General features: G+C 42.7%; 1 protein-coding gene across 1 annotated transcript in view; it reads right to left on the bottom strand.

Moving 5' to 3' along the window:
- Positions 1-1376: 1376 nt before the first annotated feature.
- The window catches only part of LOC136422493 (prokineticin receptor 2-like), a 34566-nt gene continuing 10464 nt past the window's right edge, over positions 1377-25478 (bottom strand). Inside the window, exons 2-9 of the mRNA XM_066410263.1 lie at positions 20911-20964; positions 20685-20759; positions 20560-20613; positions 20199-20252; positions 19849-20046; positions 3075-3366; positions 2603-2872; positions 1377-1778 (exon numbers count right to left, since the gene is read on the bottom strand). Of these exons, the coding sequence (XP_066266360.1) occupies positions 1404-1778; positions 2603-2872; positions 3075-3366; positions 19849-20046; positions 20199-20252; positions 20560-20613; positions 20685-20759; positions 20911-20964 (1372 nt within the window). The 3' untranslated portion in view covers positions 1377-1403. The remainder of the gene's footprint in view (positions 1779-2602; positions 2873-3074; positions 3367-19848; positions 20047-20198; positions 20253-20559; positions 20614-20684; positions 20760-20910; positions 20965-25478) is intronic.

The raw sequence follows: 25478 nt of genomic DNA, 5'->3' as shown, positions 1-25478 counted from the left end.
TTTGTAACAAAACTCTAAATACTCGCAGTACAGGTAGAAAACAATCAATGATGCTTAAGACATAAGCACTTCAAAATTCATAGTATAACAAAACGCTGAGACCCAGCGTACGACGTGATGAAACTAAGATTTTCTTCTTCCCACTTCGGGTACGTCCTTTTCATCCTCGTACATTGGTTTCAACTCATACCTTGTTTCGATCAACTTCATGCACTTGGCTCTTCCACGTTACCCAGCAAAACGAGCATAAAACTAGCATCACGCAAGAATGTAGTAAAAAGATATACAAGCAAATCCCATAACACTAATGAAGCCGACACTCAGTGTGTAAAATTTCCGGCTGATAAATCTGGTGATTCGTGTACCAATAAGTTGAATCTTGTACATGGAAAAGCGCCAGTAAAATTTCAATTTGTGCGTGATTTTAAATCATGTCCCTGTTGTTATGAGCTATAAATGTTAATGTAGTGTAGAGTAATGATGCGGTGCTAGTAATTGGAATCATTGAAGCTTGTAGCATCAGGCGTACATTTTATGTTCGTTGGGTTGCTTCGGTAAGATATGTTTTATAAGTTCCATGGCCAGAGTGTGCAATATTGCAGTACACACAAAAACTCATTGGACACTTGGTGGCACTTTTGGATATATGTTTGTCTTGTGTTTGTACCTACAAGACTCGCTACATTTCATCAACGTTTATAAACATGGAAGAATGCACAACTTTGTGCGTATCTTTCTCCCCTTCCCCTGGTATCAAACAAGTACACAACATCAATAAATCTCATAGATCTTATAGATCTAGAGAAATACACCAACTGAACTAGTCATTGCAAATGAATATAGATAGAACATTATTTTACTAACAATATAGACGAATACAAAAAACAGCTTGTTGAAAACATAATACATCCTTATCCTAGCTTCTGATTATCAAGAAAATATAAAACTGTCTGTCACCATCCATTTTTAGTGCCATGCACAAAAGCAGCATTATCAAAACTCAGGCGAATACAAAACAGCAAATGATAATCTAATGAAGAGCTAAAACTTTAAGATTCTTAGTAATGTAGAAGAAATTATACACATTTAGGTCTGGCTATACCTGCCTTAATGTTAAAGACAGCAGTTTCAAAACTAATACAAATATACAACATGAAAACATAACAATATATAAAATAGATAAAACTTTGATTTAAATTCATTTTCTCGCTATCCTTGCCATGCCAAGTACCCCACACGTTGAAACTTGCATGTAAAAAAAATCTTTCTACAAAAGTCTTCAGACTTCTGTACTCTACTAGAGGTGCCTTCCCTGGATGGGAATATATATGGGACGATCCTGTTGTTGGTACCTCAGATGTCTCTCCGTGAAGGTCCAATAAATGAACAAAGAAAAAGTTCTACTACAGGGCTGTTTCCTTCTGTTCAACAATTGTGGCATTCTGCATTCTTCTCCTGTACTGATCGCCGAGCTGTCGGGACAGTTTGATCATGATGTAGTAGTCTAGCGCGAGGTTGGTCGTGGAACTGCCTTCTATCGTCCGAATGAACTGTCTCTTTTCCTGAAAGGAGAGCGTCCTCCCGCGGTAGGTGAAGGAGGAGGAGGATCGGGTGTGCGTCCGAGAGGTGGCTTTGCGCGGTCGGCACAGTTTGGTCACGAAGAGTCTCTTGATGTATTTTCTCATCCTGTTGTCCACCGCGACGTACGCGACCGTGTTGATGACGCAGTTGGACATGGCGAACCCTTCGAAGACGTAAAACATCATCGTGTTGGCGACCTGCAAGAAGAACAAAAAATAGTCATGAAATGAGTCGTACCAGAGTTATCAACGTTTATCAACGTTTAATGTTTACCGGACAATGCCTTAGAAACAGCAAGGAAACAGTTTCCGACTTAGTACTATGGTCCCCAGCACATGGGAGAAGAATGCAAGGAAGACCACCCCTAACATACTTAGATGTGCTGAAAAGAAGACACTAGTATACAAGCTGATGACATGGGGAAGGCTATGCAGGACAGGAGCTTCTGGGCGGCCATGGTGGTTCGGGTGACAGATGGAGAATGGCACCCGACATAAGTCCAGTCAAGTGTTAGCAACAAAGAGTTGTACGTGTTAAAAGGAAAACGTAGCTTTCAAAATCCAGCGTTACGGTTACCGATTCAGCACCTTTTCAAGAGATATCATCGCTGTGTTTGGGCTGATGTCCGGGAATAACCTCGCGCGATCGAGTTATTATTAACCCAGAATTAGTTTTCCCTAGATTTCCCTAGACCTATCATAGATTGGATCTAGTTGCCACCAAGCACTGTAAGGGCATTTACATTAGCAAGCTTTAAACAACGCTTACAGCTAAATGTGCAAAAGTTAGGCGTGACAGCGCCGCGTGCCTGCGAAGCTGCTGTATTACACCGATGGGCGGTGGTTACGGCTAGACAGATACAGTTGCTGGTGTGTTACACCGAAGGGCGGTTATATCGGCTATATGCACATGTAGATTCAGATACAGATGCTGGTGTGTTAAGCTCTGCCGGCTATATAGATAATGATAAAGTGGCTACGTAGATACAGATACAGAAACATTTACAGATACAGATACAGACCTCCTTCTGCAGCACGTTGCCGTAGTCCCGGATGAGGTCGTAGATGTGCGAGGGTCCTAGACAGAGGATGAAGGAGATGACCAGGATCACGAGGAGGAAGCTCTTCCGGCGGGACCGCTCCATGGCCTTGATCTGCCAACCGCACTGGATGCCGGGAATCTTCCGCCACCAGACGGTCCTGACCACCAGGAGGGAACACACCGCCATGATGATGGCGGGAACAGCGAACTGGAGCACGAAGATCAGGAGGGACTTCGCTCGGTACGCCACCTGGGAGGGAAAGAAATGAAATGTATTTCAACCCAGCTTTCTTACAATCTTGTAAAGTTTATTTTCTTTGCTAAACTGATGATTTTACTCTTTTGCAGTCTAGGCCCCATTGAAAATCAATTTGTCAAACTTGAATGGGCCACCCAGCTGTTCGAAAGTTCAATAAATAAATAAATACTGTTGTAAACAGAAATGGGCGTACCTTCTGGTCGATACTCCACATCCTGCGGCAGTACGTCCTGACGTCGACGCCGGCGTAGTTGCCGGTGTAGGGCGAGAGGAAGTCGTAGGAGTCGTCGGAGACGTTGGCGCCGGTGACGAAGAACAGCTCGTCGTACACGTCGCCGATGTCTCCGAAGTGGAACTCGACGGTGTCGGAGAAGATGAGGTCCGGGACGGCCAGGAGGAGGGACGCGACCCAGATGATCGCGATGGGGATGTACAGGCGCTTGGTGGGCTTTCTGGACCGCAGGTCAGACGTGACGGCCAGGCATCTACAATGAGAATCATTTAGATGGTTAGGACAGAAAAAAAGCTGTCATTGTCTACAATGATATGACATTAAAGCTGTTGCCACAAGTCGGACGTGTCTGCCAGACACCTGCACATGAGAATCAGTTAGATGGTTAGAATGGAAAAGTTACGATGTCGTCGTCTACGGTGATATGACATTTAAGCTGTTGCCACAGATTACACGTGACAGCAAGACAACTGCAGAAGAGAGTCATTTTGATGATTAGAATAGAAAAGTTACATACTCATCGTCTGAAATGGTATAATATTAAAGGTCTTGCCACAGGTTGAACTTAACGGCAATGTATCTACAGAAGAGAGCCATTGAAATTCGAAAAATCCGAATCTTGGGAATGGCATCCTGGTTGAAGCTGCATTTGTATTACGGAAGAAACGTGATCGTGGTCCCGTGATCGAGCATTTCTTTAACGTCATCCAATTTTAAATCTTTAAGACCATAGTCTTGTAAAGTCTTATTACACTGAAGAGTTTGCTAGCGTGCTCGTTATTTTCTGTTTTTAGCAATCATTATCGTTCTGGGTCAAAGTGATGGTTGATGATTGTTTGTTTGTTAAAGTAAAACGTCACCAAGAAAAGTACACGAAACTTTTTAAAGATGACATATAGTAGATGTTTTTTCTTGTCTTAAGTGGTCATGGCAACCGCTGCCATGGTAACCGCTGTAGGGCACAGGGGCAGAAATGAGCGACTTGTGGTCGTTGACCGCCATGGTTTGCTCGTCGAGTTGTCACTGGGACGACAAATTATAATTGAGGAACCAATCCTTCCACAGTAATATATAATTTCATCATGGCAACCTTGCAGCAATGGGGGCAGCATATGGCAGATTATGGGTTCACAACGGTAGCCAAACGGTCAGCTTCAATTACATGCTATCACAAATTGCATCGTTTGTGATAAAATAGTATGTTGTGGTCATGCCCTACATTTGAGATTATACCCTACGCTAGCAAATTGGTAAAATCGTTGGCTTATGTCTTTCAATCCCTCTAAATGTCACATCCTCCATATCAACCGTAAAGGGCACCCCATTCTAACCCAGTACTCCCTCTGTGGAGAAGCCCTTACCGCGTTGTCAAGTCCCACTCCTATCTTGGAGTACAACTGTCCGACGATCTGCGGTGGGACACCCATATGAACCACGCCACTAGCAAAGCCGGTAGGGTCCTAGGGGTCATTCGGCGCAGTTTAACCCACTGCCCATCTAGGTCAAGACCACTTGTTACAAGGCGCTGGTGCGGCCCCACTTGGAATATGAGTGATGAAATAGGTGTAAGGGGTTTTCCCAGGAGAATAACATTGAGGCCTGGGAAGGATTCGAACCTAGAACCTGTAAATTCAACAAGTTCTAAGTCAACAACCCTATACCTCCTCCACTTGTAGACCACGTACCTTGCCACCTACAAGTTGTTGAGACAACTGTGCCTATGAACCAATCATCATCAATCAAAAATGGCACAGGATTGTCACGAGGCGGTAAAAGGACACGGCAAGTTTGTTGATGTTGGATTCAGATTCCAACAACGTACGCCACAGCAACGCCTCAGATTCTTCATTATGAAATGATGATATTAGGTTAGCAGTTAAGTCATCCTAGATTCCCAACCAGGCTCATTAGGCAAAGTCCGAGTTCTTGCAGAGACAAACAGAACTCAAACTGAGATTTATAACGAACCACATTTCGAATCAATGATGATGTAGATTATGTATTAGTTAGTCTATTCCTTCGAGGCTCTCCATTTCTTTCTAATTCTTTAATAGATATTGAAATATTACTTAATGTTCAACTTGGAATGATAAAGTTACCTGATAATAATTTACATATTTCATATTTTTGGCTTACCTACGGTATAGAGTCAATTCCACATTACCGAGAGGGTGTTTGTTGCCTTTTGTTCTAACATTTGCAAAACCTTTGTAACAATCTAAGGGAGACAAGTGACTGTTAAGAACAATTTCCAACATTTAATTGATGTTCTAAATAGTTTCTGCTGTGTTTCAACATGTTAGACAATTTTCTAACATTGCACGTGTTATTTGTATTATTTTCGAAACTGTTGCAACCCAGGTTGATCATTTGTTCCAACATGTTCCAACATTAGAACAACATGATGTAACTGGATCAGTGGGATGGGAACAGGGCAATTCACACATCCCTTCAAAGTATAGGGGATTAGGCCTAGGTGCCATGTATAGACACCTCAAGACAAAAGTCCAGACGTGAAATCTAGAAATATACAGAGGCAGACAATAGAGTGCGATTAGCACCTACTTTTATGGGGGCAATAACCCAAAGCTACCATTTGAAAAATGATACAAATTGTAGGAACATGTTCCAACAGTGAAACAATCACATAGATGTTTGAAAATTGTTCTAAATAAAGAGAAATTTGTACAATTACTTTCAAAATAGTTCCAAAATTTACAGATAAGTTCAAACATGTTCAAACTTTCATTCTTAATTGTTCGAACAATTCAAAACTGTTTTGACTGGAATAGCCTTTTTTGTAAAATTGTTTGAACTCATTAGCAATATTATCTGAAAACCCTCTTGGTGACATGGAATCGACTCTATTACTTTCTTATTTTTGGCTTTGCTTTCAGTATTTGTTTGACTGTATTTGTTTGATTTTATTCTGTTATATCCTTTGTTTCGATGACGACACTAACATAAGCCACCAGCTTGAACATGTCATCTTAAAGTCCTGTAATTAGATGTCATTTAATAAAAAACTATGATGACACACAAATACATACATGCAAGATTATCACAAGTCGTTAAAAGGGACACGGAAAATTCGTTATGCTGGATTTAGATTCTCACCACGTCCGTTATCCATTAGGCAGAGTCTCCACAAACCCTGCTTTGAACTATGTTACTAGATATTTATGATCGGCCTTGATCAAATGTCAAAGGGTCCGTTACGGTTTGTGTGTCTTAAAATGGAAGACGTACATAAAAAGCGCTTCACTTCTTGAAGGACTTCAGAAAATGTGCACATTAGCATACTGTAAATGGAGAAATGTTCGCGGTGGTCTTATGTTCGCGATTTTCGCGGCGACCGTTTCACCGCGAACTTAAAACCACCGCGAACATTTTGTCCAATACTTGTATGTGACTAGATTAAAAGCGCCGCGGACCTTCCATTTTCCCCTTATAGCGCGAAATGAAAAAACAAACTTAAAGGCATTTACATTATCTGCATCAATTGCTTCAGGTTATTTAATAATGTGTGAAACTTGTCAGAGATTACACAACATCAATGAAACAAAAATACAAAATCAGCTCTTGCAAAGTGATCAAAGTTCTGTAGTAAGAATAATGTTTTGTTGCTTATGGCTTTCTTTGGGCTTAAGTCACAGAAGCAACTTCAATCTATACCTACGGGAGCTAAACAAGCTTGCGAAGAATCGGACTAGGTGGAGAGGATTGAAGAAAGACTGATTGCGGCTGCAGGATGTACCGACCACTGCAGCAGCAGAACACAGTGGACTATACTACTATGGGGAAGGATGACTCTTGCCGTTGGCCAGAAACCTCTGCCACAAAATCCTTCTGAACCGGTTTATTTTTCGGGCGTCACTTCCCTATAAAGTATGTGCAATTTGTAGCTATATGTTTTATCACACGGGCTTCCATAGAATATTTCGAACGCATTTCGAGCGCGCCGGTTGCGCCGCCGTCGAAAATTCGAATACCGGATTCGGAGGTTGGAATCTGCCACAAAATCCCTTCTGAACAGGTTTATTTTCTGCGCGTCATTTCTTCATAAAGGATGTGCAATTTGTGGCTATCTTTTTCATTACCCGTATGTTATTCTCGCTCCACCAGTTGAGGGATTACGTTGTATATATTCACTCACAAAATCACCCATAGAAGAGGCCCACTGGTCGCGGGAGCTAGCTGGCTACATTGGTCACTTCGCGTCTGTGGCGTTCATCCGCTTTACTGCTACCTGGGTAGCTGTGAGAGTGATTTACGAGCAGTTCTTCTTACTGCATCGATTGAAGCCGTCGGCAGAGTCAGTAAAGCTAGGATAGGTACGCGCTGGTCTCAAATGGGCGAGATCGAAAGGTCACGGGTTCGATTCCTGGCTAGACGTTGTGTCCTTGGGAAATGCACTTAACACGGCTTTACTCAGTCCACCCAGGTGTACAAATGGGTACCTGACTTCGCTTGAGGAGGTAAAGGGTGGTGGAAGGAGAGAGATGGGCTCCGCCTTTCGATGCTGTGCCCCTTTACATAGTGGATCACTATCAAACTGCCCCTATGGAGTGAAGACAATTGTGCCTTTCTCAAAGACATAGAATCGGTGGCAGGGATTCGAACCAAGGATATATATATATATGCAATTATCAGCTCTGTGTATGTCTAATACGTCAGGGACATTGTGTACAGCATTAGTTGTATATCAAAAATTGAACAAAAATAGATTTCTTAACCATAACGACGGTTTCAATTGTGGTTTTGAATCAATGAAAAAATATGTTTTGTTAGCAAGGTCTGGCTGTATACAATAGCATTCTTTATTAGCCAAGTCTGCATGCATCTTACAGTTCCTTTCGTTCGTCATATTCGCCAGTGGCCTTCTGCATACGACCTTGTCATGGTGAAACTCAATATTGGGACGTTTACGTTTTTTGTCAATTAGGCTCGTTGTATACTTGGCTGTGACGAAATTAGAGTCCCTTTCTTGGCCAAGTCTTTATACAGCTCCAGTCATTTGGTTAATCATTTTCTTCGGCTGTCTACTTAGGTGTTTATTAGCGCCATTTGATAAGGTTGGACTTTGTTGATAAGGTTATACTTGGCTTTAACAATATTAGAGTTCTCGTTCTGGGCCGACTCGTTTGTGTGATTACAGTCCCTTTCTTTGTCATATGCCTCAGTGACATTCTGCAAATGGCGTCGTCATGGTGAAACAAAACGTTGTCCCAGGTGTTCATTAGTCCCACTGTACCTTGTTAATACGGCTATTCTTGGCTTTAAATAATACTAGAGCCCCTTTATTGGCAGATTCTGTATAGAATTAAAGCCATTTTGTTCGTCGTTTGCGGCGATGACTTTCTGCGCATGGCGTTGTTATGGTAAAAAAAGATGTTGAGCCTTCTCCTGAAGTGGTCATTATTCCTATTGTACCTTAGTAATAAGGCTTTCAGCTATATTTGACTTTAATTGAATTAAAGTTCACCAACTTTGTACAAATTTATAGTCGTCGTATGCGTCGGTGACTTTCTGCACATGGTGTTGTCATTGTAAAGACATATTTGGCATTTTTCTCAGGTGGCCATTAGTCCCGTTGTACCCTAGTAATAAGGCAATTTGCTATATATGGCTTTAATTGAATTAGGGTTCGCCAACTTTGTATATCGTTACAGTCCTTTCGTTCGCCGTATGCGACAGTGACTTTCTGCACATGGCGTTGTTATGGTAAAAAAAAATGTTGAGCCTTCTCCTCAAGTGGTCATTATTTCTATTGTACATTAGTAATAAGGCTTTCAGCTATATTTGACTTTAATTGAATTAGAGTTCGCCAACTTTGTACATAATTATAGTCGTCGTATGCGTCGGTGACTTTCTGCACATGGCGTTGTCATGGTAAAGAAAAATGTTGGGCATACTTCTCAGGTGGTCATTAGTCCCGTTGTACCTTAGTGATAAGGTTATTCGCTCTATATGGCTTTAGTTAGATTAGAATTCGCCGACTTTGTTTATACTTACAGTTCTTTCGTTCGTCGAATGCGACATTGACCTTCTGCACACGGCGTTGCCATGGGAAAAAAGATGCTGTCTCAGGTGTCCATTAGTCCCGTGTACCTTGTTAATGACTCTAATCTTGGCTTTAAATCATGTACACAGAGCGTTGCTTGGAGTCGCCCTTACAGTTCTTTCGTTCGTCGAATGCGACATTGACCTTCTGCACACGGCGTTGCCATGGGAAAAAAAGATGCTGTCTCAGGTGTCCAGTAGTCCCGTGTACCTTGTTAATGACTCTAATCTTGGCTTAAAATCATGTACACAGAGCGTTGCTTGGAGTCGCACACTGATGTTTCAGTATTGCCTGTCTGGTGACATTCGTTACTTTATGTAAGCTTGAAGGGAGGACTTCGCGTAGAACTCTCAGGTACTCGGGATCGATCCCGCTTTGCAACACAAAGGATAGCAACAGTTCCTACGGTGTTGTCTTATCATAGGAACTATCCCTACATGATTTATATTTGACTGACATTTGCATAGGAGTTATTGACTTCGACATGTTCAGTCGGTTACATACACATGAACTAGTATTGATTCGTTCTGCCAGTTGGTTCTAGTAACGTTACATTTCCCTTACTCCATCCAGTTGTAAATGTGTATTTCACGTTGGTTGGGAGGCAAAAAGATTCGGCATCAAAATTTATCACCCTTCCTACACCGCGACCAAGACACACACAGAAAATTAACAACGAACTAAGGCCTCAATCTAGCTAGCTAGCTATGGGACATTTACTCATATATTCTTACACTTCAGCACCTCATTTGAAGCACAGCACATCTAAAAACGATCAGACCCCGATGGTAAATACAAGGCGGCGAACTCGTCAGTGTTTGTACGAGGTCCTTTAATCTTGAAAGCAATTACATCTAATTCAGCACCAAGGCCAGATCATCCAAAAACAGGAAATCTCCAACATGCGAGCGTCATGAGTTCCTAGCAACAGATGGTGCTGAAGGCTAAAGGCAACCCATGTAATATTAGGGCCCGAAAATCGGATTTTGAAAGTCAATTTATTTAGTCATTTATTTATCTATTTAGTTCAAACAACGCTATCACCACGTATAGCGATGTGCATGATGCAAAAATATGACTTTGTTGTAATGTGAGAAATCACTGAAAATCGTTGCCGGGGTTTTTGTAGGCTCGTGGAACTAAGGGGATCATCGTATGGCATGTTATTGCACGGTTTATTTCAATATGCTCAAAGTATGAAGTTATTATTATACAAATGTGCTAGACAGTTAGTAAATGTCACTACAGTAAAGATTTCAGCATTTTTGGTCCCGAATATTGCTTTGGTTGCCTTTAACACAAGCTTTACACTGTGTGGATTATGGTGCATCGAGATGTCACGCAAGGTTCAATGACCCCCACCCGAACCACGAGTTCAGCCAACTTCCAAAGAAAGTAGGTTAGTTTTGTTTTGTTTTTATGTGTGCTGCGGGATATAGGAGGGAGATTTCTCTTTTTTTTTCTTTATTGGTATTTCAAAAAGAAATTTTATATTCATAAACAATATACATAAACTAGACATACATGAGTGACAAAAAACTAAATAAAATCCAGGACATTGTGTACAGGAGTAGTACACACAGAAACAAACAATAGCCTCCCTTAACATATCATGTATCCGTTGCCATCAGTGCAATACGTAACAGGGAGATTTCTCTGGTACAAGTTACACACATAAATTGATAAATCTATAGCATATGTAGGATATTCATGTATGATACTCGGCGCATCATAGGTAACATATCATGAACTATATTCGACTCTTACAGTGACAGAAATTACTAAAACGAGCTGACACGAACCATACACCTGATTTCACTCTTTTATGTGTTTTGCACCATGTATGTGTAATGATATATGTCTGCAGCTTTATTGGAACATAAAAACCTTGAAACTGACACATAACTCTTTACAGGATAAATGTCGCCTTTTGGCGACTAATGACCCAATGCCCAATAGAGGGTCAATATTAGAGACTATTTTGCAACTAGTTTGCGTCTAGTTCGCGTCCATTCGCCACTTGCGTTTTTCTAACCTAAAAAAAGCCACTTCAGTCGACAAAAAGTCATTCATTGGCAACGAAAACGTGGAAACAACTTGGCAACTTTGCGAGACAGGTTGGCGAATGTAATTTGCAACAGCTGCTAGTGGCCAACAAGTCGAGGTCCAATGAGATAGGGGCTTTAGCTTATATGCAACCTGACGGTTCAGTCGGTGCCTAAATCCTCACATGGTTGGTACCAGGAGTAACCCTATTTCATCTATTTCCACCTACGCTTCTACCCACGGACTGGCACGCGTCCACATGGACCGAAGGCTTATTGCAGTAATGTTACGGCCAAATCCATTACCAAGTTCACGCACGATTTAAACTCTTAAAAGCACTCGACCTTTAAAGTGAGACCTAGGGTGGTTACTGTAAGTTGTAGAATTATGCACCCCGTCGCCTCTTGCGTACTTCAGTACAGATCAGTTCAGACCCGTGACCTCAGTGGTCGCAGGGGCGTCACAACAGCCAGCATCAGTGATCCGTGCCCATCCTGTTCTGTCCTCGGCCTCACTCATCAGTTGTGATGTGCCCAGGACAGTGCACACCTTGATATTATCCAGCCAAGTCTTCTTTGGCCTTCCCCGTTTCCCCCCACGGGTTGGCACTCAATTGCGCCGTGTCGTCAGTCCGGGATTACAGTGAGTGACCTGATCATTAATTTTCATATCAGGTTACCAATGTTGGGTGTACACTTTTCAGGACAATCTGTCCCCTGACTGCCAGGTTCACGTACGATTCCAACCTTTGCAAGTCCTCGACCCTTAAAGGCAGACTTGGGGTGTTTGCTGTAAGTTGTAGAATTATGCATCCCGTCGTTTCATTTACACTACATCCAGCGGGTCGGCACGCAGTCACACGATGCGCACGAACTTTGTAGTCATGTTCTAAGATTATTGCTTTGAAAGTTTCTCTGCAGGCACGGTTACGACTCCAGCTTTTCAAAGTCTTCAGCCTGTTAAAGTGAGACCTAGGGTGATTACTGTGGTAGAGTTATGCTCCAATTCGTATAATCTACTCTACGTACCGCCTACGGGCTGGCAAGAAGCCACACGCCGCGCGCGAACGGAGTCTTCAAAGTCCTCAACCTTCAGATTGAGACCTAGGGCTGTTACTGTCTCCTCTAGCGTACTTGGCATCACGCACTCGCGCCGTGTATCAAAGTCTCAGAGTAAGATGAAAATGAGTCTCGTACACAAGAACACTTCAGGTTGAACATTACTTCGACACCTCAAAGTTTTTCTGTTACGACCAATTTCCCTGTCTTGCTGCAAAAGTCCTCGACTTTAAAGTTTGAAGGGAGACCTAGGGTAGGTACTGTTGTAAATGAAGATGTAGATTTTCTATGGCTAGGAGAGTTTTCAATCGAGTACAATGTTGATGCACCGGGTCCACATAACGATTTCTATGGCATTGGTGATAAGGCTGTCATTAGGTTGAACCGTCAAACAGCGTTTACTGACCGGATACTATTCAACTTTCTCACCACACCAGGTCCTTGCGATGACTTCTAGTACTCGATCAATATTTTCCAACAAAATTGCATTTCCTCGCTCCGCTTCAGTTGCTTCGAGCAGTTAAGGGCAAAAATCAAATCACACCGTAGTTCCTGAAGGGTTGTAACACACAGGATACACTAAAAATCACTTCACCTCGTCACTAGCTTCTTTTGGTGATCAACCGTTTCCAATGCAATTGTACTTCCCCACCCCACTTCCATTGCTTCAAGCAGTTTAGGGAATTAGAAGTTAGACCTGCTCTAAGCTGTCTTTATGTTCTACTCGAACCACCAGTAGATGAGATAGCTCGGTAGCTTGCATCCGAAACCTTATTACACTTCAAATCTCTTTCCCTCGTACCAGGTACTGTATGCGACTTGATTAACCTTTTGCGATAAAATTTGATTTCCTCTTGTCGCTTCAATTGCTTTAAGCAGTTTCTAGCATCAGCTATTAGATTTGTAACTGCTAGGAGCTGTTTTTATACGCTCTTTGAAACGCCAGTACACAAGCTATCTTCAGGACACCAGCTCGATCAACCCTTTCCAATACAATGGCATTTCCTCACCTACTTCCGTTGCTTCGAGCAGTGAGAATTAGCAGTAGCGTTGTACCTGCTCTAAGCTGTCTTTATGTGCTCCTTGAACCGCCAGTAGATGAGATAGCTTGGTAGCGTGTATCCTAAACCTTATTACACTTCAAATCTCTTCCCCTCGTACCAGGTACTGTCGGGGAATTGGTTAAACTTTCCGATAAAATTTAATTTCTTTTCGTCGCTTCAATTGCTTTAAGCAGTTTGTAGCATCAGCTGTTAGATTTTGTAACTGCTAGCAGCTGTTTTTATACACACTTTGAAACACCAGTACACAAGATAGCTTATGGACATCAGTAGTAAACCTGTTATCCCTGTTTCAACATGCTAACATTCTGATATGATTAACCTTTTCCGATAGAATTTGATTTCCTTTCGTACTTCGTACGTCGCTTCAATTGCTTTCAGCAGTTTAGAGCATCAGCTATTAGATTTGTAACTGCTAGGAGCTGTTTTTATACGCTCTTTGAAAAATCAACACTGAAGGACATCAGAGCTGCTAGTACTGTTTTATCATGCTAAAATTCTGAGATGACAAGGCGATTTCTTGCACGATCTTCTTTGCACTGACAGTCATATGTGCTTACACGGACCCATCAGAGTGAAATGTAGCCAGCAGATCATAATGTGCGTACGTGGGACTCTGGGTGATCGGCTTGGCTCGTGAATTGCCAGTATTTATCAATGATCAGTAGCAAAGTCAACATTCAACAATGAGTAGAAAGCATTTGACCATTGACCAGCAAAGTTGCGATATGTTATTTGGACAGGAATTGTTGTTTTACGATTACAAAAAATTCATTGCGGGTTTGGTTGGCTCTTTGCATCAGAATTTCGTCCGTTGCCTACGATGTCTTTTCCAACACAGCTGTTAGGAAACTTTTGGCAGAAGTGTGCTACGTGTAAGGAGATGTAGGGACTGTTGTGCGGCCTGCTTCAGTCTCATCTTATCTTCATACAACATTTGAAAAGACCCATCAAGTTCTCATCTCTAGCTCTGTTCGTGGCGAGAGATAACCTTGGAGAGTAAGAATAGAGTAGGATAAGACGTGATTACAGCTTCTTTTGTAGTCGCTGTAAACAAATTTAATGCAATTCAAGTCTCATCTTATCTTTATACAACGTTTGAAAAGATTAATCAAGTTCTCCATCTCTGTTCTTGGCAAGAGATATCCTTGGGAAATAACATAAGAGTAGAATAAGGCATGTGATTACAGCTTCCATTGAAATCGCTTCAAACAAATTCAATGCCATTGTCGGGTTCGAAAAGTGGATTGGTTGTAACCAGGGGCAACGAGGCATCCGGCTCGACGACTTTCTAGCAGTTTAAAAGATGCTGCAAGCCTTAATTGTAGTGTTTGAGAAGGTATCCTGGTGATGAAAGACTCTTTAATGCACCGTTTATATGTACAAAAAGCCGGTATAATCCAATGTGATCGTGACAATCACATTGATGTTACTTGGAATGAATTATGACGCCAACGAGGCGGTATATATTGACAACTGATCAGCTCTAATTCATTCCTCTTTTCAATGGAGAATTCCAAGGACAGCCGAGGCGTTTCCATACCTCCCGATCGAATACACTATTATTCTCTTATTACAGAAATTCAAAACACAGCCAATGCCAATGTCGGGAACGAAAAGTGGATTTGTTATAACTAGGGGCAACGAGACATCCTGCTTCCACGGCTTTCAATCAGTTTAAAAGATGATGCAAGCCTTAATTGTAGTATTTGAGAAGGCCTCCTGGGGATGATAGCCTTGTCTAATGCACCCTTTATGTGTAGACAAATCCGGTATAATCAAATGTGGTCGTTACAATGACATAGATGTAACTTGGAGCGAATTATGACGCCAAAGAGGCGGTGTATCATGACAGTACTGATCAGCTTTAATTCATTCTACTCTTTTCATCAGAGAATTCCAAGGACAGCCGAGGCGTTTTTATATCTCCAAATCGAATACACCATTATCCTCTTATCAAAATAAATTCAAAGCACAGGTGTCAACCCGGGGTTAGGGTTTGTTACTGCTTTGTCAATGGTGTTTCATATGCGACAATGCTGTTTATGCCATTTGTTCTCAAGAGGAGAAGGTGAAGTTTCAGGAGGCCAAGGAGGTGGTATATATTTCCAACTGATAAGCTCTAAATCATTCCATTCTCAAGGAGAGCCACAGCTTGCGTACATCTAAGAAAGAGCATGCCAAGCGTGCAGATCATGTAGAGATACCCCCCCCCCCCGTGTGCAATAGATCAAAAGACAGGCAGCCCAGGGAAATCACCGCCGAACACAGGTTACTTGATACACACAGCGTGCGTCCACTTTCTCATGCCGTGCGGTTATTTAGCCTTGAGACATGAGGGAAAAGTTTTCCTGAATGGTCAAGTAAAAGAGTAAAACAGAGTGACTTCCATTATGAAAAGAACACCACGCAACTTCCATTTCTTCTCTTTCCTCTGTTTTCTAGTGTTTTACGACTTCGCACCACGCGCTCACCACACCGATCTCTGTTTTTCCACCATCGGAAATATTAACATGTCTTTGGTCTTAATTTGCGGATTGTTGTCTTTAAAGCTTGTTTTTTTCTGTTTTTTTTAGTGTTTTTTTAATAGAATTTCGCCATCTAAGGAGAGCAATCTCTGTTTTTTCATCATCGAAGACATTGACATGTGCTTGGTGCTGAATGTGTGGATGTTGTGTTCGAAGCTTGTTTTTTCTGCGTGTTTTTGTGTGTGTGTGTGAACTTTGTGAAAATCTGACGACGGCGATTTCTGTTTTCCCACCATCGGGAACATTGAGCTGTCCTTGGTCCTGAAGTTTGGTGGTTGTGGTCTTGAAGGCTTGAAGCAAACATACTGATGGAAATGAATCAGTTTAGAATTGTCGCCTAAGATTGAAAGTTTTAGTACAACGAATACACGATGTCAAAGATGTTCTATTGGACTTAAGAAGCTCAACTTCTCTTTCCGTAAGATTAAGTATGCATTGCGGGTAGGGCAGGGTTATTTGAGGACATGGGAGGAGAACGACGTCAACCCGCCCCCGGCGTCCAAATCTACTCAATCCAGTCTATTACACACCGAAATGCCCGAACAAGACATCTCCAAGAGGACTTAATTCTCCGCCAAGTCAGGATGGTCATGTGTGGCTATGATCCACTTGGCTGTACTTCAATGCCTACCAAAAGAGTTTAAATCTCATCTATACATCTTGGCAGCGACGGGGAGCAGATGTCCCAAGAGTAGAGTAGAGTAGGATAAGACATATGATTACAGCTTCCTTTGAAATCGCTTCAAACAAATTCAATGCCAATTTCGGGATAGAAAAGTGGACTCGTAGTAACCAGGGGCAACGAGGCATCCGGCTCTCACCGCTTCCAAACAGTTTAAAAGATAATGCAAGCCTTAATTGTAGTGTTTGAAAAGGTCTCCTGGAAATGAAAGCCTTGTCTAATGCCCCCTTTATGTGCACTTCCGTGTCTCACCGGTGTAATCTAACGTGATCGTGACAATCATATTGTTGTCACTTGGAGCGAATTATGACATCAAAGAGGCGGTCTGTGATGCAAACTGATAAGCTAGGATTCATTCCACTTTCTTCAAAAGAGAATTCCAAGGACAGCCGAAGCGTTTCCATATCTGCCAAACCTCAACTGAATACTCCAATTTCGTCTTCTTATGGAAAGAGATTCAAAGCACAGGCGGAACGTTTTTAGGTTCGTTACTGCTTTGCGACAATGCTGTTTCGTGCCATTCGACTCAAGGCAGGACAGGGTCGTTTGAGGACATGGGAGGAGAATGGCGTCAGCTCGCCCCTTGGTTCGAAAACGTCTCAATGCAATCTATTCCACACCGAAATGCCCGAATAAGGCACCACTAAGACGACCCAATTCTCAATTCAGAATGGCCATATGTGGTTATGATTACTTTGCTGGACTTCAATGCCTATACAAAAACATTTTTCTAATCGCATGTGGACAGCTTGACAGTGTCGCGGAGCAGATATCCCGAGAGATGAGTGAATTTCCACCGAATATCAGAAGCCTCTACTCGGTCTAACACGTCATGTACGGTATATTCTCAAAGCTAAGCTTACCTATGGTAGAAGCTATCAAGTCTGCGTTCAAAAGATGTCATATTCTTTCTTTCCACCAAATAATAGAAGCCTCCACTCAGTCTAACGCGTCCTGTACGGTACGTATATTCTCAAAGCTAAGTTGGTTAAGATACTGCTCACCTTTGGTAGAAGCTACAATTCTGCGTTCAAAAGATGCCATATTCTTTCTTTCCACCAAATAATAGAAGCCTCCACTCAGTCTAACGCGTCCTGTACGGTACGTATATTCTCAAAGCTAAGTTGGTTAAGATACTGCTCACCTTTGGTAGAAGCTACAATTCTGCGTTCAAAAGATGCCATATTCTTTCTTTCCACCAAATAATAGAAGCCTCCACTCAGTCTAACGCGTCCTGTACGGTACGTATATTCTCAAAGCTAAGTTGGTTAAGATACTGCTCACCTTTGGTAGAAGCTACAATTCTGCGTTCAAAAGATGCCATATTCTTTCTTTCCACCAAATAATAGAAGCCTCCACTCAGTCTAACGCGTCCTGTACGTTACGTATATTCTCAAAGCTAAGTTGGTTAAGATACTGCTCACCTTTGGTAGAAGCTACAATTCTGCGTTCAAAAGATGCCATATTCTTTCTTTCCACCAAATAATAGAAGCCTCCACTCAGTCTAACGCGTCCTGTACTGTACATATATTCTCAAAGCCAAGTTTGCTACAATACCGCTCACCTTTTGGTAGAAGCTAACATTCTGCGTTCAAAAGATGCCATACTCTTTATTCAACGTTTGAACCTTTTGGCCAGGCACATTCATGGGATGATGAATGCCCCCGAATGTCCTGGTATGCATCTGGCAGTGTTTGCTGGAAACGTGTGTGGCTTTACCAAGACATTGCAATGCCATCCGTCACCAGGCTAGCTACGAGCTAAATCTCACCTGGCGTCTACACGGGGCCATAAAGGTGCCGGCTATGGGGTCGTAAAGACGTTCTGATATTGCGGGAGAGCAAAGTGAACCATAACTAACTTCAGTGGGTATAAAGAGGTGATAGTCAGAGGTGCAAACTGGCAGGGTAGAGCGAATTGAGACCACTTCAGAAACTTCCGCGCCCAGAGAAATGTTTGGGAAATGGTGGCTGAATTATGTCTTGGAAATATTTCATGCAGGACGGCAAAGTGCGGCGTAGATAACTATGCAGAAGTGAAATTCAGAGGTGAAAACTGGCAGAGTAGAGAAAACTACAATCACCTCAGACTCGAAAGTACCTGGAAGCATGATCAAGAGATGGTGGCTGAATTATGTCTTTCAAATGTTTCAGGAAAGCAAAGTGCGTCATAGATAACTAAACCCACCTCAGACTCTTCCGGCCCCGGAGGCATTGTCGGGAAATTGTGGCTAAATTGTGTTTTTCGGATATTTCAGGAAGGTAAAATGAGCCATACGTAACCTTAGCGGTTATAAGGGAGTGATGGTCAGAGGTGACAAGTGGAAGGGTAGAAAGAATTACAACCACCTCAGACTCGAAAGTACCCGGAAGCATGGTCGGGAAGTGATGGCTGAATTATGTCTTTCAAATATTGCAGGAAAGCAAAGTGAGGCATAAACAACATCTGCGGATGATATTGCAGGTAGGCATGGTGGTAAGGGGCGACTTCTATTCGTTTTTTTAGAGCGGACATCAGACAAGAAACCGACAAAAAAATGGTAGCTGAATTATGTCTTTCAGATATTGCAGAGAAGTAAGATGAGTAACTTCTATGGATATAGCTGGTAGATGTGATGGCCAGAGGTGACAGCTAGCACGGACCCGGTAGCGTGTTGGGGAAATAATAGCTATCATGGACATATATTTACAACTCGAAAGGTCAGGCTGGATATAGACGGCCTTTATGGGACTCTTCAAACCAAGCCACTTTAGAGGCTGACTAACTTCAAGAGGATTCAGTCGGATTTGAGATCCTCCAGCCTTTTTAGTTGCAGTTTGTACATTAACCGGCCCCATTACAAACATCGTGCGATGGTCGCACGATAGCAAAAAGGGCTAGGGTCTTCTTCCTTTTTCGGTTACGGTAACCGCCTTCAGCGTGTTGAAGATTATGTTACTGGGAGGTCTTGGTGGGAGGGTGGAACGGAAGAGACTATATGTGGAGTTTGAAGCTGTCCAGGGTGGAACATAGGGGAACCTGTGCCGGCAGGTTGTTCCACTCCTTGGGTAGTCTAGTCGTTTTAGCCTGCAAAATGTAGCTGTTTCTTTTGAATACGGAAAAGGCTGTCTTAGATCTTTTAAGGCCGCTCAGAGAGTGACAATTCTACCGCACCAAACTCACACGAGGACCAACGATCGCAAAGCTAGGAGCAGAACAAGATGGGGAGAGACATAGTTGCCTGTGATTTATAAAGTTTGAAAGCTCAGTAACCATACGGACACGTCACGCTAGTAAATGGGTCAAAGGTCACCCACCTGTCTATCGCCATGGCGACCAGTGTGTTGGTGGAGACGTAGAGACTCACGGTCTTGATGTAGTTGACGGCTGCGCACATGGCCGTGCCAAAGACCCAGTCCTCACTCCGGACCACGTAGTAGTCAATGTTGAAGGGGACGCACAGCAGCGCCGTCATCAGGTCCGATACGACCAGGTTCACCAGCAGCAGATTCGCTCTGAAAGAAAACAACAACAACACATTTGTTTATTCATAGTGATATACTTACTTGTTATAGTGATATAGACCCTTCAAAATTGTTTTTGGGTCGTGAACCTCCCAAACTTTTCGCTCTAAACCACGTAGTAGTCAATGTTGAAGGGGACGCACAACAGCGCTGTCATCAGGTCCGATACGACCAGGTTTACCAGCAGGAGGTTCGCTCTGAAAGAAAAAAGAGCAACACATTTGTTTATTCATAGTGATATACTTACTTGTTATAGTGATATAGACCCTTCAAAATTGTTTTTGGGTCGTGAACCTTCCAAACTCTTCGCTCTAAACCACGTAGTAGTCAATGTTGAAGGGGGCACACAACAGCGCTGTCATCAGGTCCGATACGACCAGGTTCACCAGCAGGAGGTTCGCCCTGAAAGAAAAAAAAATCTGTTTATTCATATAGACCCTCCACTATTATCTTCCAAACTCTTCGCTCTAAACCACGTAGTAGTCAATGTTGAAGGGCACGCACAGCAGCGCCGTCATCATGTCCGACACGACCAGGTTTACCAGCAGGAGGTTCGCTCTGAAAGAAAAATACAAACTAGGTCATTCCTACAGCCCCACAAAAATTGTTTTGGTCGTGAACCGTAGTACCCAATGTTGAAGGGCACACACAGCAGCGCCGTCATCAGGTCCGATACGACCAGGTTTACCAGCAGGAGATTCGCTCTGAAAGAAAAAAGAGCAACACATTCGTTTATTCATAGTGATATACTTACTTGTTATAGTGATATAGACCCTTCAAAATTGTTTTTGGGTCGTGAACCTTCCAAACTTTTCGCTCTAAACCACGTAGTAGTCAATGTTGAAGGGGACGCACAGCAGAGCCGTCATCAGGTCCGACACGACCAGATTTACCAGCAGGAGGTTCGCTCTGAAAGAAAAAACAGCAACACATTTGTTTATTCATAGTGATATAGACCCTTCAAAATTATTTTTGGGTCGTGAACCTTCCAAACTCTTCGTTCTAAACCACATAGCAGGAGATTCGCTCTGAAAAATAAGCAAACTTTGTTATTTCTACAACAAAAGTGTGTTTTGGGTCGTGGGCCTCCCAGAATCTCTAGACCAGATTCCTCAAAACTCAAATTACAATTACCAACACGTCAATAAAATGTCTCTTTACAGACCACGATGCGTTTTTTAGATGTGGACCTTCCAGAGTTTTCCATAAACCACAGATTAGTAAATGTTGAAGGGAAAAAACAGCAAGGCGGCCAACATGCCTGATATCACCAATTTTACCTTATAAGCGATTTGCTCTGAAAAACAGCACCTTAACTTGTGTCATTATTATAAATAACCAAACAGTGTGTTGGATCCATTGAAGTTCCAAAGACTAGTCGCACAAATTTCTTAGATCGCCTACCACAAGTGTGCGATGTGCATTTGATTCCATGGACACATTTAATGGTCTTCTATCTGATCATACCAATTATGCGTAACTCATCAAACGGACGGAATTAATTGGCAGAAAAGAGAGCATCGAGTTTAGACCAGCAAGAGGTCATTCACCGATAGATGCGCCTACACAGCAGGCCTCGACACCGGCGTTTTGATGTTATCTGCGTTTTTTTGAAAGCAAAAGCAATAACAGCGTGCTAATGATGAAAGGAACACACACATCAATGGGATGATGTGAATACCTGACATCGTCTGATCTCTCCAAGCGGATGTTGAGCTTACCCAAACAAAGGGCAAAACCTTGAGCAAGGAGACAACAGGCCAACAGATCTGATTTGAATATGCTTGCATTCACAAGGCCTTTTTGTCTAGTTTGATTCGTTGAGGGCCTTCATTGTGGATATGAATCTTTCTTCAGATATTTGCCATCTTTATGAGTTTGCAGAACATCATCTTTCGTGCTGTACAGTTTCATGGAGTTTTTACTCATTTTTTCATCTCTTCTATCACCTAGCCTAACTATTTGACCGTTGGGCATCACAAAAGATCTGACAACTACCTTTGTTCATCCTTCTCGGTTTTCTGTTCCTATCAATGTTTTCTTTAAGAGCAATGGAAGACAGGTAGGACTGGGGGAGGAGGGTGATGTTCATGATTCATCCGTGATACTCTCACGACAAGATGATGATGAGTACCCCGCCGCTCAATTCCCTGATGGTATCCTCCCATCTTTTCCGTTGTCTACAGCTTTTTCTTCATTCCTGGACGGTTCCTTGCATGATAGTTTTGGCTAGTCCCGATGACCATGATACGTGGGGGTACCACTTCAGCTTTTTTTACAGTGGTTAGGAGGTTTTTGTACGGACCGATGTTTGTGCTTAACTCTATCCCGTACAACAGCATTTGAGAGGCGGTCTCTGTTTGTACATAGTTACCTACCAGTTTCACGACGGCAGACAGTCGTGCATCTGCAATTCCCCAAAGTCGCAATTTTCCAACCTAGTTAACATATATAATTGTAAAAGGTATCACGACATCCATTTGCATGGACAAATGTGCCATCTCAGAAATCCAAAGAAAGTCGAGTGGGCGCCTAATTCACTGGACCATAACTCTACTGGTCATTTGATCCCACCAGTGATGAGTAACCAATTATGACGATTACTCTAGAGCTAATTGCACGGAAATGTGGAATGAAATGGAGATAAGTGGAGGTTAACGAAGGCAATCAACTCGCTATCAAAACTTAGTCTCTACCAGACTAACCGCGCCGGGAGAACATTTGCCTGGGGGCTTTGGTCATGGAGGGTTTCATTCGCAGGCGGGTTGCATATTTGACCCTCCCCGTAGCCGACTCCCTTCATACAATTGACTCTATTTGGCCAATTTCGACTATTTTCCCGGCGACCCGCGGAGGCTTATAGAGCCTAATTAAAACTTAAATGGATCAATAGCACGTGGACCTCGCTGCCTGACAAGACGTGCTAATAGGATGAAGGGTCCAGCACTTGGCTTGGGTACGCAAGCCGCAGGCCATAGCTCATAGGGACAGGCGATATTAGTGCAATAGCTCATTGGTGGAGCGCTCGCTTTGTACCCGGTGTCACGCCAAATAAGTGCCGCAAGCCAAATAAGTACCGCATGCCAAATAAGGGCCACATGCCAAATAAGTGCCGCATGCCAAATGATTTCCTTAGTTTCTCCTCCTTCATGTTGTCCGGGGGTCTTTCCTGTTTTCGTGGGGCACATACGCCATCGCGTGACTGATAAAGTGTTTATGAAACATAGACCCAACATTTTCAGAATATATGTAAAGAAAAACAGTATTTTCCCGTTACACATGCACATCTACTCAGAATGCACACAGTATTCCTGCCATGCGCAAATTTTGAAGACAATCAGCCCTTCCAACGCCGAACAAACCGGAAGTACCGGCAAGACGAACGGGGTCAAAGAATAAAATGAGATGTATATTTATAATGGTAGAAAGGTAAAAAGGAATGAAAAGTTATTTTCCTTCAGATACACTTCGAACCGCCTACTTCTTGTTTTTTTCAAGTGGCTAATGGTAGTACAATCTGGCTTCGCAGCGGCTTGCGTTTTCAACCAAGCACACCGGGTACCCCTATTCTCCAAGCAGAGGTTTCGGTCGAGTGGGGTAGTAGTGGCCGAGGTTTTTTACGTCTGCCTCCCGTAACTACGTAAAAAAACCGGCCACTACTAGCCCACTCGACCGAAACCTCTGCTTGGAGAATAGGGTACCCCTACTCTTCTGGATACGTGTGTTAGGTTCTTTTATGTACAGATCAAAGGTTGCTGCCAGAGGCTCAAACCAAGGTGGTTAAAATAACCTCCTTGCTCAAACGTACACACACATCACCCCATACTAGCAGCTGGAAGCAAAAAACAGTTTGGAGTTCAGTCATGAAAATAGGCATGTGACCTATGGAGATATGTATCATTATGTATCCGACGTTTCAGCCTCATTCGTCATCCAAAAGTGGGTCATCGGAGATCTTTCTTGAGCTACCCTCGTAGGCATCTAATCTTCAGTCCCTTTGAAACAACCTCCCTCTACTTTGAAGGCTCATAGTTGATACAAAGATGACTTCAGCGTGTAGTGCTTTCTAAAACTTAACTCCGGCTGGCATATCTGTTCACGCCACATTTCGCGTTTGATCTTCTAAATTGAAGATTGAAAAAATGACGCCAGTGGCACACATATCACCTACATACAGCGGGGCATCCCGGTATGCTTTAGTTTCAAATGAATTGAGGAAAACGTAGCGTTTGAAATCTATCTCTGTCATATCTGTTCATGCTACGTTTCGCGTTTGATCACCGGAACCCAGTGGCACTCACATCACCACCCAGTGGGTACCCGTATGTTATACTTCAAAAGTAATTAGGAAAATAAAATTATGTAGGTTTCTAAAGCTTAACTTCCCGCTGCCATATCTGTTCACGCCACCTTTCACGTTTGATCTTAAATACGCCACCGGCACATATATCACCATACAGTGGGGTATCCCGGTATGGTTTAGTTTCAACTGAATTAAGGAAAACGTAGCGTTCGAAACCTTTCTCCGTAATGTCTGTTCATGCTATACGTTTCGCGGTTTTTAATAACCAGAACCCAGTGGCACACATATCACCTACATACAGAGGGGCATCCCGGTATGATTTACTTTCAAATTAATTGAGGAAAACGTGGCGTTTGAAATCTATCTTTGTCATATCTGTTCACGCTACGTTTCTCGTTTGATCACCAGAACCCAGTGGAACACATATCACCACCCTGTGGGTTACCCGTATGGTTTACTTTATTATAAAAGAATTAGAGAAAATGTAGCTTTCAAAATCCATCGGTACGGTTGCCGATCCTGCCTCTTGTATATATATGTTGTATTTGGGCTAATGCCCGTGTATAACCTCTCGTAGCCGTTATACGTTAGGTAGGTAGGTAGATACGGATGGCCGAGGTGGCGTCGAATGGACGAGTAGCTAATGTTGAGCAAACCAAAAATCGAGAGGTCACTGGTTCGACTCTCCTGGCTTGACTCTGTGTCCTTGGGAATGCACTTTAGGCTACACCAAGTAATTTTTATGGATGACGTCCTTTGGAGACCCTTAATCTAATGCGAGAGCGCGAAAAAAAACAAGAAGGGCCGAAAAAAACAAGATGCCTAGATTTGAAATATGATTGTCGACGACACATGTTAGGACACAAATTGAATGGGAGAACACAGTGTAGCAAATAGCAATTCTTGTATTCATCATGAAAACAGCAATAATTTGAATAAATCAGTTGAAGTTGAACAGCAGTTGTTGTCCTGTCTTGTTTCTTTCCATATCCCATTGATTTTGCAGGCCTGCAGAAACATAGTATCTTAAATGAACTCTTTGGTCATAGTTACAGGAAGCGGAATTTCTTGTGTTTTTTTTTTCTGGGAACAGACCAAAATCAATGAGCGCGCGGACGTC

Source organism: Branchiostoma lanceolatum, chromosome 17 (genome assembly GCF_035083965.1).
Source record: "Branchiostoma lanceolatum isolate klBraLanc5 chromosome 17, klBraLanc5.hap2, whole genome shotgun sequence".
NCBI lineage: Eukaryota > Metazoa > Chordata > Leptocardii > Amphioxiformes > Branchiostomatidae > Branchiostoma > Branchiostoma lanceolatum.
Note: the sequence above shows the minus strand (reverse complement) of the source record. Positions and strands in the feature narration are given on the sequence as shown.